Source organism: Trachemys scripta, chromosome 17, assembly GCF_013100865.1.
Source record: "Trachemys scripta elegans isolate TJP31775 chromosome 17, CAS_Tse_1.0, whole genome shotgun sequence".
Taxonomy (NCBI): domain Eukaryota; kingdom Metazoa; phylum Chordata; order Testudines; family Emydidae; genus Trachemys; species Trachemys scripta.
Genome location: NC_048314.1, coordinates 14826836 through 14843483, shown reverse-complemented (window position 1 = coordinate 14843483; position 16648 = coordinate 14826836). Strand labels below are relative to the sequence as shown.

At 41.6% G+C, this 16648-nt stretch overlaps 1 protein-coding gene across 1 annotated transcript in view; it reads right to left on the bottom strand.

Annotated features, from left to right (window-relative positions):
- Positions 1–16491, bottom strand: part of GPR107 (G protein-coupled receptor 107) — a gene marked incomplete at its 5' end in the record, with an annotated part of 52687 nt that extends 36196 nt beyond the window's left edge. The window contains 7 exon segments of the mRNA XM_034752017.1: positions 584–644; positions 646–690; positions 1533–1588; positions 2700–2734; positions 4650–4866; positions 7581–7706; positions 16348–16491. Of these exon segments, the coding sequence (XP_034607908.1) occupies positions 584–644; positions 646–690; positions 1533–1588; positions 2700–2734; positions 4650–4866; positions 7581–7706; positions 16348–16491 (684 nt within the window).
- Positions 16492–16648: the final 157 nt, after the last annotated feature.

The window sequence follows — 16648 nt, the reverse complement described above, 5'->3', positions numbered from 1 at the left end:
ACCCTTAGGCTGCCAAGTTCTTACATTTCCTAGAACACCTATGATAATACTCTGCTATTCAGATGCTCCCTTCGGTGATGTATCCTCTGTTAAGCTAGAAAGACAGAACTCACAGAAATTCAAGAAGGCTGATAACTAAGATTTAGAGAGTTCCCTTAACGGCTGCCGTTATGTAAAGAAAAAGGATTCGATGAAAGAACAGAAGCACACACCACTACATTGGCTCTCCCCTCATCACAGCATCTAGGTCACAGTATGCAGGCTGTGCATGGCCCTGGTGGAGTCTTTACATCTTCATCCACTTCTTTCTGACACTATGTTTTATTCCTTAAATTCTTCCTATTACACCACAGTTGATACTACAACTACTTCCTTAGAGGATGCCACTGCTATGAAATGAGACATTAGAAGGATATGTTGGATACAGCTGGGTCTCCCCACCCCAACTTCCACCCTGCCTCCCCCAGCAATCTGTACAGAGCACATGAGTTGGTGCTCCTGTGCTGAAGTCTCATGCATCATCTCACGGTACTGACTAAGCAAATGCAACAGCTCAAAGTTATGTTTTACATGTGATACTCACATCAAGGCTCAAGAGGAGCTGATCACTGGTCTGCACAACACTGCCAACACACTTGTGGAAGCAAAGTGTACAGACCTTCATTTTCAGAGCTGATATTAAAATAAAACAAAAAATAAGAACAAGGAAAGTCAGTATATTTATACCTTAGAAAAGCATTGCTCTGCTGTAAAACTATCTCCATGGGAATATGAAAAGCTCTTGACATTTAGGATCATACTGCCCCCTTTCTGTACCTGTACAGTCACAAAGTTAGCAAGATGCCACTGTTTGTAAGTCTTAAAGCAGGTCAAATATACTCCATCCCTACACTTAATTCCTTGACTATGCCTTCTGGTAAATCCAGTGCCATTAGATACAGGAATCATAGCATTTCAATAGCTTATTTTGTGTGACATGGTACAATGTCCTACGAATGACAGGCAGAACCAGAAGATTAGAACTGAGTAAGATGTGAACAATTTTTAAGGCTAAACCACAAACTCAGTCACATGGCACAAAATCTGTTTTATCAGCAGTAGCCAGCAGTTAAGTTTTAGACAAAGCAAGTAAGAGCACTGAAGTGAGAAAGTTTGTTAATCTGGTCTCACTCAGAAGATCTACCTCTTAGACTGGTGTCACACTGCCAACCCATAGTTAATTTAAGTTTTTATATATTTTTGTATCCCTAATTACAGAAAGCAACATTTATTACATTCAAACTAGTACACCGTAAGGAGCACCAGGTGAATGAGTGGTTTACAAGACACGCTAATGCATCTTATAAAGAACAAGTCTTTTAGATCTTACTCCCCAAAAGAAGAATCCATCTAAAAAAATGTATGTGCTATCGAGAGGCAGATTTATTAACGGAATGGGAGATTATGAAAGGGGGCAGTGGATTTATATTTTTCAGTGACTGCTACAGTGAAGGGAAAGAGTTTATGGAAGAGCTACTGACAAAAATCTTACCGGGAATGAAACAGTTCCTTTATCTTTATGAAAATTGTGCACTTGCTCCATTACATTCTGGGGAAGAAGAGTAATAATAATAACAAAATGCATCTAGAAGTGCCTTCTAACACATAAATACTGCAGTTGTGTCATGAAATCAGAAATACATGGTGTACTTTGCATGACTTATACCTATGGCCCTTCGTTTTCAGTATTTATTTTATTTAACTTTTCCCAGGAATTGATCAGAGTTTATTACCACAACAACAACAAAAATCAGTGTAAAAAACTATTAATTTTTCTGGGTAAATATCAGGGTTCATTTTGGTGGACGGAAAGACGAGGGGAAAAAGTATTCAGTAGATTAATACTTTGAATTCCATTCATCAATGTGGTTTGCTGCAGAACTCAGACAGAACTCAAATCACAATGCCACCTCTGAGTTTAATAAAACAATACATCTCTAATCCCCAAATAAAACTTTTCATTTGAATAAACAGTTTGCTGTTGTAGACCTGTAAATATTTTTAGGCTAATAGTTCTATTTAATAATTGGGCCACACCATTTGCAGCACATACACTCAACTTCATCTTTTTCTCCTGTTTTTGTTTTTGTTTGAATTTTCAAATATTTCCTTGTGTTCTGACACGTATTCTGACAGATTTTTGTTTTCTTCCCATTTTAGTGTGTCAAATCTTTTAACCATTATCTGCTAAGAGCTTGAAATGTGCACGTGGTGCACACACACTTCAGAGCGGTGAACATGAAATTCATCAATATGTTCAGATGCACACACACTTCAGAGCTTGCGTGCCTGTTTATTGTGTGTATTTTCTACACTAATACATAGCCTTACTTCAACAGGCAGCTTTGCATATACACACAGACTAATGTATTATCGTAATACATGTAGCTCATGCAATGTATTATATTTTCCTAATAAAACAAGTTATTTTTATATATTTGAATGATACAAAAGTAGGGTAAAAAAATCAGGAAAAAACTGAATACTTTTTGTAAAACCCAAGAATTTTTTGGTAAAAATCGGTTTAAACTGAAAACAAAGGGCTTACTTATGCCCCACACTGATCCATACACCCACTTTCCACTCCAGCTGGTGTCTGAAAGATCCACCCCCACCCCTTCCTATTAGCTTATCCTGAAAACAACTAGTTTCAGTCTTACCTGAGTTGCTGTTATGCTTCTTTTGGACTTGTCACCTAGAGAATAGAGCATTTAAAGCAAATTCAGACACTTTGAATTTAGAAATTTGCAAACATGCTGTATTTTCTTCTGTTTTGTGCCTGGCCATTACACTACCCAGTTTTAATCTTGTCTACCTACCAGCTTCCTACCAGATTTAAAATCCAAAAGGCAAATCTTTGACCACATACGATCAACAACTGAAGATCAATACAGTGTTGGAGTTCCCAGACTCATGTACCTCACAGGAAATACTAGTACTAAAGAAGTCACTGTCCTAGCCCTCCCACAGTAATGTCACAGTAAGTGGTCATGTGTTATCTACCAGATTAAGGTTGAGATACTGTCCTCAAACTAAGTTTTTCTCGAGTTGATGAGTAGGCCGTGATGGAACAGCACATCACGTTCACAGTCCCACTTCAATAGATTCTATGAACATTGGCTGGAGATAGAAGCCTCCAAGAAGCCATCAGGAAGTGAAAGTTCAAGACCCGAGCTTAGGCAATGACCCTTGGATGGCAGCATGTTGTACCAACACACATGCTGCATTTCTTAATACAAGACCAGGCAAGAGCAGGCAAACTCGTGCAGTAGAGCTCTCAAGAGATTTGCAGATTTGATTATTTTTATCTATTTAGTGCCAGTATTGTTTTCATAACTATAAACCTAGTAGCCTAAGTACAAACATGAAGAGCAGGCAGCCAATTTTCACCTAAAGCTACATTGGAAATTGTGAGTGTTACTGCAAGACAGCCACCTCGAGCCATTTAAAATAAGCCTCCTACATTGCTTCCTTCCCCTTTCTCAGTGACAGGATAACAAAACTGTTTTCAGGTAATCTCGTCAGAGCAGAGATCATTAGATACTGGCACCCCTGCTGATAAAGAACCCAGACAATAAGCCACACAGACTCGGGGAAAGGCTGCTGTCGTAGGAGATATTGTCACTGTGTTAAGATGAGCAAGAGTCAGAGACTTGAGCCTAAAGGGTGATGCTGAGCCTAGTTGAATTTAGCACATCAAGACAACATGCCAGGTTCTGGCTCAGTAAGCCTACACCATGGATAAGTCAGGACACAATTTGGCTCTATTAGTTTCAAACAGACAAATTCAGGTCCAGAACACGCACACAGAAAACCCCACAGACTGAGGGTTTCCTTGTGGAGTTTCTTTTGAATTCTTCTGTTTGGGGGGGGGGGGGAGGCATTGGATAGCCCACGTGGCTAGTGTGGTCAAACCTCCCAGATTATGGACCAGGCTATAAACACAGCAGCCCTCTGCCTCAACACTGGCTCCTCAACAGAACTCTGACAGGACTGTTAGCAGCCACTTTCCCTGGACCAATCCTGAAAGCCGGATCCAAAATCTAAAAGAGCTTTACATAGTTGAAACCTAAGATACCAAGGAAGTTTCTCATTTCTACACTGGAGTCCATCTGCAAAGTGTTACCAACTACCCCCAGAGTGGTAAGTAGCTGCTGAAGGGATGCCAAACACTGTAATCAAAGTAGAATCCAGCTAATCTGAACCACATAAGGAACAATAAATACAGCTTGATAGTTGGGAGTCGCAAACAGTTTGTTCAGCGAGTTGGGACTCCACAACTAGAGCCCTGCAAATCCGCAGATATCTGCTTTATATCCGCGGACCATTTCTGTGGATCGCGGACTGGATGCGGATACAAATTTTGTATCCACGCAGGGCTCTATCCACAATAGTATGCAAACTGTCACATGACAAGATATTCCTACACACCAACTGGTAATGTTTCTATGCCGGAAGTTACAGATATCCAAAGAGATATCATGAATGGGTTAAAGTAAGAGTTTTTTCCCCTATGGCTCAAGGAGTCTAGCCATGACAAAGTGTTGCACATACTTGGACCAGAAATCCCGGCAGCAGCAGTACAGTCTGACTAGATTTGGCAGGCTTACCTGGGCCACCAGGACTTTGGTTGCTTCCCACATTTGTGCGCTCAGACTCACGGGTTTGTTCTGAAGTCTTGGTAGCCAACGCAATGGCAGTCTCGGCAGTCATGAAGAAAATTTTAGGCAACTGGGCGGCAGCTTCTGAAGAGGGCTCTACTTTCACACTAGACAGATGAAAGGGTTCTTTTACACAATGAAGGCAAGTGGAGCATTCACAAGCAGGCTGTTAGGCATATATTGGGTAGAGCTGAAATAGGAGAACAGTCTTCCTTACACACTAGAAAGGATGGCCCTAGAAGAGGGAACTGGCTAGCAGCTAGACTAAAATCAGAGAGAAGAACTGAAATTCATTTAAAGACTATTCAGGCTAGAGAATATTCAACTCAATATAAACAGTCCCGAGGGAAACCATCCACTAAAGTGGATTTGACGACAAATTGTTCACCAAAAGGTATGAGAGAAGAGACACTGTCATTTTGAATTACTTCAATTTTTTTAGTCAAAGAGAAAAAAGTTTCTAATAAGCACCCTTTAAGATAGTAGGCCCTGAATTCCCTTTTTAAAAACCACCATTAGGGGATTTCTGCTCCTCCACTGTTTGGAGGACCCAAGACCACCACCAAACTGCGAGTGCATGAGACAGGAAGTGACCAACACCACAGTGAAAGTGATGCTAAACAGTTGTGTCAAACACACAAAGTGAAATAGAAACAGAGATAATCCTTTCTACTAACTTTTTCAGTTTTGGTAGTCATGTGTGTTACTTGCAACCAGAATAAGGAAAAGTTTTCACTCAGGAATAAGTAATAATATGTTTTAAATTAGTGGCAAAGTTATAAATCCATGGTACACCCACATCTTGAATACTGCGTACAGATGTGGTCTCCTCATCTCAAAAAAGATATACTGGCATTAGAAAAGGTTCAGAGAAGGGAAACTAAAATGATTAGGGGTTTGGAACGGGTCCCATATGAGGAGCGATTAAAGAGGCTAGGACTTTTCAGCTTGGAAAAGAGGAGACCAAAGGGAGATATGATAGAGGTCTATAAAATCATGAGTGGTGTGGAGAAAGTGAATAAGGAAAAGTTATTTACTTGTTCCCATAATATAAGAACTAGGGGCCACCAAATGAGATTAATGGGCAGCAGGTTTAAAACAAATAAAAGGAAGTTCTTCTTCACACAGCGCACAGTCCACCTGTGGAATTCCTTGCCTGAGGAGGTTGTGAAGGCTAGGACTATAACAGGGTTTAAAAGAGAGCTAGATAAATTCATGGAGGTTAAGTCCATTAATGGCTATTAGCCAGGATGGATAAGGAATAGTGTCCCTAGCCTCTGTTTGTCAGAGGGTGGAGATGGATGGAAGAGGGAGATCACCTATTATGTAGTCCTGTCTTGTGTGCAGGGGACTGGATTAGATGACCTCTTGAGGTCCCTTCCAGTCCTACACTTCTATGATTCTAGATCGTGGAGCTCATGATCAATTCCACTTTTATTTATTGACTTTTCTCTATGTATGACACACACACAAAGTTTCAGAGCATCCATGGGGACTACTTTTGTGCATAAACAACATCAAAATGGTCCCTCCTGGCCTTGGAATCTATGAATCTTCCCTATTCAAAAAACATGTACAGATTTTGCTAGTGCAGCAAATAATTATGCTTTGTAATGTGGTTTAGAGGTACAGTAACAGTGCAGAGGACCATTACAAAATCCATAGGGGAGGACTGTTTAGGAAGCCATTTGAGATCATCACTTCCCAACATAATCATTGCAGACCAGACAAGTTAGAGATTCTCCATAAGGAGAGAGGATGCTTGTCATAAACAGATAGTTAAGGGTTAATGCCTCTTTTACCTGTAAAGGGTTAAGAAGTTCACCTAGCCTAGCTGACACCTGACCAGAGGAACCAATGGGAGGACAAGATGGTTCAAAGGGAAGGAGGAAAGTTCCCTTTGTCTGTGGAGTTTCACTTTGGACCGGAGTGGGAAAGCTCCAGAATTCAGCCTCTTATTAAGTAGTGAGTATTAGTGAAGGAAATAAATAGGTTTATATTTATTTCTTTGTAACCTGTCTTGTGCAATTAGGGGAATAGTCAAATTGGGTATTTTTTTTGTGTGTGTGTGTAACTAAGGGTTTGCCCAGGGGAACATCCTCTGTGTTTGGAATCTGTTGTCTGTGAGAGTAGCTGGTATGCTAATCTCTCCCAGAGGGTTTTCTTTTACCTTTCTTTTCTTTAATTAAAAGCCTTTTTCTTAATACCTGATTAATTTTTCCTTGTTTTTAGATCCAAGGGGGTTGGATCTGGATCCACCTGGAGTTGGTGGGAGAAAGGAGGGGGGGATGGTTAATTTCTCCTTGTTTTAAGATCCAAGGGGTTTAAATCTGTATTCACCAGGGAATTGGTGAAGAGTCTCCCAAGGCTACCCAGGGAAGGGAATTAGCACATTGGGGGTGGTGGCAGTGAACCAGATCTAAGCTGGTAGTTAAGCTTAGAAGTTTTCATGCAGGCCCCCACATCTGTACCCTAAAGTTCAGAGTGGGGAAGGAGCCTTGACAATGCTAGAGTAGCTAACCCAGATCCATGCAAAATAACACTAAAGGCGCCTAAGATAACTGTAACTGCCAGCAGTGGAAAAAAGCTAATAGCTGTACAACTTAAGAAGCAACCCCAGCTCAAAGGGTCACAGTATTCAACTCAAAGAACTTTACAGGAAGCCTGAATATAGGCTTTCACCCAGAGCTTGATAAGGCACCAGTAGTCTGACCATTCTCTTTCCTAAAATGTACGTCTTTCTCTGCTCCTGTACTGCTGTATATAGAGAGAAATTATTTTATAATGGGATAAGAAGTGCAGGAGCTTCCTTTCTCTCAATACTTGCTACGGTCCATGAATGTTAATGGAAGATCTCTATGTGTATACAAAGTCACTTACTGCTGAGTTGCTCTTGTCATCAAGGCTCCAAGGTCCCTCCAGTGAAAGGTTGCTGACATTGACCATCATGAACCCACTCTTGAAGAAGCCAAAGGTGCTGAGGTGAACTTTCTGCCTCACATCATCCTGGAAGAGATTTAACAGACAATTGTTATAACAGTTAAACAGGCAGGTATCTGCCAATTAAAGATTTGTTGTGTGGGGGAGGGAAGACAGTGACATTTCACTTAAGTGAAGTTGTTATCAAAACAGACTCTGGGTAAACTCAAGGAGCCAAATGTAAGTCAGTGTTGGGCATCCTTCAGAATAGAACCAACTACTTCATGAGAGCTGGTCAAATATAACTTCTCAAATCATCTGAATGCCACAATATTTTTCAAATATATTAAAGAATTTTTCCTCAGTATTTCCCTGGTGTATTCATGATAAAGATGCAAATGAAGACTATTGTCTTGGCTCCACTGCCTAGTGTAATATCGCAACACAAAAAATAAAGTTGTTGGGGGATCAAGACAGTCAGTCACGGTTTCAATACTGGTTGCTTTTTCTAGAAAGCAGCTGTTGTGGCAAACTAGAGAGGAATTAGCTGATTCAAATACATTTCCCTGGCCCAAGCCCAGCTCTCATTTAGGTACGTTATAAATACCACATTATATTGTGATCCTGTCAAATCTCACATGTTAAGCAAGGTCAAGCTGGGTCAATGCTTAGATGATCCGACAAAAACCTAAGGTGCTGGAGGAGTGGAGTAGGTAGTTCAATAAGTGGCCATTTTCCCTTCTAGAACTCAACGAAGGCCTCATCTTATAGCTAATGGACACTCACCTGAGAATACCATCTTTTAGGTGAGACAAAATGAGATACTTGATATCTGTGGTCATGAAGGTTTCCATTGCACTTCAAGAACATTTGTATTAATTCCACTAATAGCATAGTTCCACCTCAAGTAATTACATTCTGTGTACACAAAATCCCCTTGGAATTTTAGCTGTGGTATTCTCAACCTCCTGACTTAAATTACTAGAGTAATTGTGTTTCAGCACTGGAGGAAGTGATCCTTTTTTTCCCTTTTTGATCTAATGAGGGTAAGAAGGCTTAATTAGGTAAGGCTTTTAAAGCACATCATGATTTTCAGATGAAAGGCAATTAACATTAAAGTGTTATACACAGGGATGCCAAAGCATGGAGTAGAAAGGTCTTAACTCTACTATTTTGCATTGGCACACCTAGAATTCTGCATAGTCTGGGACATCTCCCTCCTTGAAAATCGACAACCGGAGGGCAGTCAGAGCAGAGAAACAAGAACTAAGACTAATTTAAGAGGAAAATTTGAAGCATGTACTGTTTGTCCAATTTTTAACTAAGAAATTGGACAGCCGTATGAAGAGTATAAGGATTAAAGATGAAGATATTCACCTCCACTCCCAGGAATAATAGGATGAAACTGAGCAAAGAAAAAATGTAGGCTGAATTTGATCAGTTTAATAGCAAAGGTGTATTAGATAGTAGAATACTCCTGAAACCCTCATTGCTCAGGCAAACTAAAGCTAGCCTGGACAAGGCATTGGAGAACTAAGCAGGGGATCCACAAAGCACACTAATAGGTTCTCTTCTCTCACCCCATCTCTGATTTCTATTAAACTTGTTCGAGATCACAATTTAAAATACTCCCTTATGCATAATTATCACATACATATATGCACACTAGTTCTAATAACCCCATTATTAGGTTAACTTTGTGAATAACCAGATGTGAATAACCAGTGCTCCGAAGGAAAAATATTAATGGCACATTTTCACAGTTCATTCTTTAACAGATTATTTTAGTGTTTTCTCCTTGGCTTCTGGGTCATACTTCTGCACTTGAAACAAGAATCTATTTGGTTCATTTGCTACTACTCTCCATATAATGATTATTAATCCAAAATATGAAACCTATACTGTTTAGATAATATACAGCAGATATAGTTTACCCACGCTTTGTATAAGCGTCAGTCCAGATATGGGGGGAATGAGTGTGGAAAAGAGACAGGACACTTCTGTGGTATCTAATCTTCTATCTTGAACGGGGGGGGGGGGGGGGGGGGCGGTGTAGTTTAACTTGCAATCAGAAGCATTTGCTTGCAGCCCCAGAAAGAATGATGTTTGGAAAAGAAATTCAACTTAAACTATACTTAATCAGCAATGTTTCATTAACATGCATACTCCCGCACCAAAAGATGGTCAAAAAAGTTTAATAAAATATTTTTGCTCTTACTTTTACCCAGCTTTAAATACTTGCACAGTTTATAGATCCATCTGACTGATTTTCATCTTTTGAAGAAATGGCACATTTTGTCATTAGTTTCTAATAAGAAAAATTAGATGGTTGGAGAGCACCCATGAACATACCAAATCAGCAGTTTAAAGATTATAAATTGTTAATAGTTATCTTGCCTCCCACTAGTAAGATTCTTAAGACTCAAACAAATTTTGCTTTCATTTCAAGTGGGGTTGCACAAGTATAAACAAGAGCAGAATTTGGTCCTTATATCTGTAATAAAAATGGGGGCTCAGGACCACTAAGAAGGCAACATGTACGTTGCATACTGTTTAATTCCAGACAAAATAAGAAGTTATGTCGACCTGTGATGAGGAATATGGACAACTGAGGTATCACCAAACACCCATAATTGTAACTCATACATGAAGTACAGGTACTTGCAGAAAAGCTGTATAATGGATTTTGGAAGGTTATCCCACATGAGTGATGGAAATCTGAGATTGTTTAAAGAAAGACTCCAATATAATAATAATAATGTATTAAAATTTTAGCATCTTAAAACTAATTACACAGGAAGCTACTAACCAGACAACATGATGTAAAATAGAACAGAATATTTTCTCCCTTAGGAGTTAGTGAATTGAAGAGTTGCTGTAAGGTAAGATATAGTTGTTCATTTAACAACTATTTAAACAAAACTCTCAATACAACAACATAGAATTGCTGTACAATTTTGTTAGTGGGAAAGCTTCCAGTGATTTCAGAGGAGACCAATTATTTTAGCCTTACTTTGCATCAAAGTTGACCACCCGCTGACAAGTATGTAGCTGGGACCTTTACAATGGGTTTTTCCCATGCCATGAAACAATTTGAACAAGAGTTATGTAAGGTCCCAATGTTGTGCCAGACACCTAAAAAACAGTTTTAAGGACTTGTCAAAAGCTAGTGAATTTTTCTGTCATGTTAAAAAAATAAAATAAAAAAGGTGATGCTTTGTCCACATAGGGCAATACCACTATACTAGCTGGCGTAGTTTAAAAGCTAATAATGAAAACTGTTTCATAGTACAGGAAGATCTGAAGTACAGATGAGGCCTGAGGGGAGCTCCATGAAGACATCACCATCTTTTTAATTAAAGAAAATACTGAAAGTTATTTCTGGAACAGCTTTGAAAATACTTTCCATGTGTACGTTATTGTTTTTTTAAGTGCAGAGCTTTTGTTTTTTTCATGTTTCTGACCTTCTCTGAAACATTCTGCACAAAATATTACTCACAGACCACATGCACTCCCAAGGAGAGAGTTTCCCCAAGTGAATCTTACTTGTATGGACTAGCCTTTCAATAGCAAAGCATTTCTTTGTATCTTCAAAGAGAAATGATACTTCATAAATAAACTTATAAAAATGACCCTCATACTGAAGGATGAGAAAGAAAATAATCTCTTTCTAAAAGCAAACAACAAATTCTAACAGAAGGAACACTCTTTGCTCCAGTGTGTGAACTATTGTGACATCACAATTATGTGGGTTCTTTAATCAACTCTGTTGTCAGCAGTTTGTTTCAGGAAGTGTAATGTCAAATATTCACTTACAAGCTGTGGCCTTTAATTTGGCAAACAGACCTGGTGTAATTAGTTACAAGTGAAGAGCCAACAGCAGAAACGTTTTACAAGGGATTTCTCATGATACAGTTAACGTATGAGCTAGGTATTTGCTTAAAAGGTGGTAAGTGGAGATGCTGCACTTCCAGCATGCATTTTGTCAAATCCCTATATAAGTATCATAAGCTTGATTTTTAAGCACCTTTCTTTTCCTTCAATGGGAAGTCATTGTCAGTTCTCACAACACTCCTGTGAGGTTATATCAGTATTCCATTTTACTGTTCAGGAAACAGGCAGAGAGGATAAGTGACTCACCCAGAGACAGCGAGTCAGTGCCTAAGTAAGAACTATAACTCTTAACACCAGCCTCCCACAAAGCCTGCTGCCTTAAAATAATAGTGTAATTGATAGAATGGGGAATGGCTTTGGAGTGAGTCACTTCCCCCAACCCTTTAAATATAAGAACATTCTTACTGCTACAAATACTTTAAGGGTGATTAGTTTGTATTTAACTAAGCATTTCTTATCTTTTGGGTTGTAAATTCTCACCCTTAGTTTTCCCTGTTATAAAGATCACATGATGCTTGTGTAATAACACAAGATTTGATACAAGCTCATTTGTGTTATAGAAACAAATACTTTATTTTCATTGCACTACTGAGGACATAATGCCATATTACCCAGCATTTTGAGATGCTGGGCTTGGGGTGAGGTGAGGGGGCACAGCCAACAGCTACTAGGATAACTACTGGCCAGGGGTCAGTTTGAAAGTCTGGGAAGTGAGGAAGAGAACAGAGTAGTACCCAGGATAAACTAGTCTAGTGCTTGGTTGCTGCTCACAGCTTTCTGAAGGCACCAGTCTTCTGGATTTACTGCTTTCAAGCGGGTAGTGCAACTAACCAGTGTCTTGTCAATTTAACTCTTCTGCTGCTTAAGAAGCCTGTGAGCATGAGCCCAAGCAACAGTCTCAGGAAGGAAATAATGCAATAGCTTAAAATGCCAAACATTTGTAAGAAATTAAAAAAAATTCAAGTTCAAGCCCTGCCAAAAATTATGGCTTAGTTTCCTTTTATCTCTAAGGAAAGCTTCCTACTTGCCAAGGGCCAGTGAGTTTTTCAAGCCCTCATGTAAGAGATTTGAGATTTGTTATGGTTACTGATAGATGGCCCTTCAATAGTTCCATTTTGGATAGCACAACATTCAAGTATTTGCATACTACGTCATTTAGGCCTGGTCTACACTACAAACTTAGGTCAACCAAGTCAACTTGTTTCGATCTAGTTCTGCATGTGTTTGCACCTAATTTTGTCTTCTGCTGATGTCAGCACCTGGTTACAGCGATGCACGAACACCACCTCCTAGAATGATGCAGAGGCACAACTCACCTACTTGCACGGACACGGTGCAAGTGTTGACTCCGCATTACTGTGTTGACTCTAACAGTCCTCCAAGAAGCTAACCCACAATGCCCCTGACCACACAACAGTGGTTGCTCTGGTCACTATTTCTGACCTCTGGGCAGTGGAGGTCAAGACTTTGAAAGCCTCAGTGTGCTTTAGAAATGCTTTTTCCTGCCCATCTTGGCAAGCACATATAATAGCCCACCTCTGTGAGCATCCGACCTTGCCAACTCCATGCATAATGAGTTACAAGATGCATTCCTGCATGGAGCAGGAAAGAAGTCAGCGCTCCTCGGGCTGTGGGGAGAAGAGATTGTGCAAGCACAGCTATGGAATAGCCGAAGAAATATAGACAGCTATGTGCAGATTGCACAGAGGATGCTGAAACTGGGCATGACAAAGATGAGCAACAGTACTATGTAAAAATGAAGGAACTTCAGCAGGCATACGACAGGGTGAGTGAGGCCAATAACAAACCTGGAGCCACCCCCAGGGATCTGTTGTTTCTACAACAAACTGCAAGCAATACTTGATGTGAACAGCACCCTGCAGTCTACTGTGGACACTTTGCAGGAGCCTCATGCCAAGACCCCTGCAGTGCACAGCAGGGAGGAGGATCCCCCTCTCTCAGGGGCAGACGCAGACCATGCAGCGAGTCAGGAGCTGTTTGAAACTCCACTGGAGTCAAACCATTCCTGCTAGGTGAGCGCAAATGAGCCCACTGATGAAGGGGAAGGGAGCGTGGGTACGTGTGTACTTGCATTATTCCTTATAAGCATCTTACCTTTTTGTTGCCCGAAGCCTCCTTTCTCTCCCTTCCACCCCCCCTTTAAAAAAAATGGCTCCCATCCCACCCACAAGTTAAGAGAACAAAGACATTGATTTTTGATTGCTCACAATACTTGCACAATGTTAACAAATAAATTCAAAAAATAGTATGTCAGTCCAAATTACACAATCTCCATCACATCAGCATCCTGAGCTTGGATAGGGGCAGAGGTAGAGGGAGTGTCTGCTTTTCCATTTTTTGGCATGGTGGACGAAGCAGGCAGAATCATGCAGACTGCATTGTTTATCAGAATGGAGATGTCATTTTTATCCTCTTGTGCAATCTTGATCAGACTTGGTATGGTGAAAGTATAGTTCTCAGAAATCCTTGGGCAAATTGCTGGTATCCCACAAATCACTGTCAAACGTCCCACTAGGCACTGCACTAGAAGTGGAACGGGGCACAGACTGCCTACCCATGAGTGCACCACTTTTTCCACCTATGCAGACACTCATGATGAGCATGCACAGTGCCCAAGTGATATTCAAACATCGGCAGCCGTATGCTGATGTAACTTATCTTGACTGAACTTTGTAGCATAGATGTGGCCTGCACATAAATAACTATAGTGTTGAGACCTAGTCCTCTCCTACTAGCATACACTCTCCCCACCTCAAGTAAAGTAAAGTTCTGAAGCCTTCCTAACCTAATTAGAAGCAGTGAGTAGGGCTAGGTCTGCTGCCAATACCACTTACTTTGGCATGTTCTGGGGCTTCCCACTAACAAAAAAAGAGAAGGTAACTGATAGCATTTTAAAGTGCAAATAGTTCCTTTCATCCTGATGATTCCTAGAGCACTTTACAAAGTATACAGAACCAGTGAGGAGCAGTCATCTCTAGGGTGGAGGGCAGCCACAATCTAGACCATAGTGGGAAGGGAGGAAGTTTTGATAGAAAAATGCTAGGGCAAAGCAAGCCTATTCTCTTTTGAGAAGAATCACTGGATACAATATCTACATTGTTCGGATGGGTTGTTAGTCTTTGCATCTTTCAGGCCAGGCCGTAAAATAGACTACACAGCACTCCATTTGTCTCCCTATGAAAGGCAAAGGGCTAAGACCACCCTGAGTTTGAATATGTGGTTTTAGAAATTCTAAATATATTTCAGACCACTAGAACCACCACTCTGATTTAAAACTAGTCCAGAACCTCACAAAAAGATTAGTTCAAGAGCAATAACACTTTGCTACAGATTTGTTTTGTTCACACTTCCTAGCTATAACACATAAGTAGGAAGATTCAAGAATAGAGTCAACACCTTATCTGATAATTACAGAATTAAATTCAATCTTAACTATGCATTAGCTACTTTTCTGGGCTTCAGAGATCATAATACATTTATGTTCTCAACATTATTTAGATAAATTTATGGAATTAAACTATCAGGAACTGTCATCTGTGATGAAAATTTTCAGATTGAAAGCTGATTCCCCCCCCCCCTTTTTGAGCTTTAATTCTTAACCACCATTTTTAATGGACATGTGCCCTCATAACTCAAGGATCAACAAATCCACATTCCTCCCATCCATCCCATTTGCTAGAGTATAAGCAGCAGCAACCTCTCACTTGAAGCACATTAAGTGAACAGTGGATCATGAGGCTTACTTGCATTTTCTATAGTATGGTTTCATAGACAAGGAGGCATTGGTGGGCACCAGCAAGGGGAAGACAGTGACAATATCAAGGATCTAACAGCAGAAAAGTAGCAACAGAAGTTGATCAATCATAAAACAAGAGGATTCAGCTAAACTCACAGCTAAACTTACTAAAAGTTCTATAGGCTTTCCATAGTCTTTGTTTTTAAGAGACTTGTGGTATAATAAAATGTATCAATATAGCATTCAAAATATGCTAGATGCTTTAGCGCAGGGGTTCTCAAACTTCATTGCACCCGGACCCCCTTCTGACAACAAAAATTACTACACAACCCCACTATCAGAGGGGTAGCGTGTTAGTCAGTATCCCCAAAACAACAAGGAGTCCGGTAGCACCTTAAAGACTAACAGATTTATTTGGGCACACGCTTTCGTGGGTAAAAACCCCCACTTCTTCAGATACATGGAGTGAAAATTACTGATGCAGGCATAAATATATTGGCACATGAAGAGAAGGGAGTTACCTTAAACGTGGAGAACCAATGTTGACAAGGTCAATTCAGTCAGGGTAGATGTGGTCCACTCCCAATAACTGAGGACCCCGGGAGGGGGGGGGGGGGGTTCAGAAGCCTGAGCCCGCCAAGTCCCGCTGCCCTGCGGGGGGGAGGGCGGGGAGCAAAGGCCAAGTACTTCAGCCCCAGGCAGGGGGGCTGTAACCTGAACCCCGCCACCCTTGGGCTTCAGTGGGACTCGGGCTTCGGCCCCATACCCCAGCAAGTGTAAGCCAGCCCTGGCAACCCCATTAAAATGGGGTCCAGCCACACTTTAGAGCAGTCCAGGGCAGCTCCGGAGGGAAGCTAAAGCGCCGGCGGGGGAACAGGGCAGCCAGGCCAGCGGGGGCCCAACAGGAAACACGGAAAGAGCCCAGAAGAAGGGGCCGGACACGGAGGAATGGGGACAAGGGGCCCCGCCCCGAGACTACAGAGCCCGGGGGCGGGGATGGGGAGTCGGGGGGAAGAGGGCCGGGGCTGAGCTGCCCTTGGCTACCGCAGGGGCCCGCCGAGCTCGCCCAGGTCTTACCTGCAGCTTGAGCCGATGCACCCGGCTCCTGCCCACACTACAGCAGCGCCCCCAGGGCCAGCGCCTTCCCCACCCGAGAGCAGGTACCACGGGCGGCCATCTTCGCCCCAACGTCACTTCCGGGCCCGGGGTCAACAGGCGAGGTCATGTGATCGGGGGCGACAGTGCTGGGGTCATGGAGGGAGCCTGCGGCTGGGGAGGAGAGAGTGACGGGGGGCGGGGCAGTGCGCTTGGGGGGGCCTGGGGGTGATCGAGGGGGCGGGGCAGTGCGCTTGGGGGGGCCTGGGGGTGAACGAGGGGG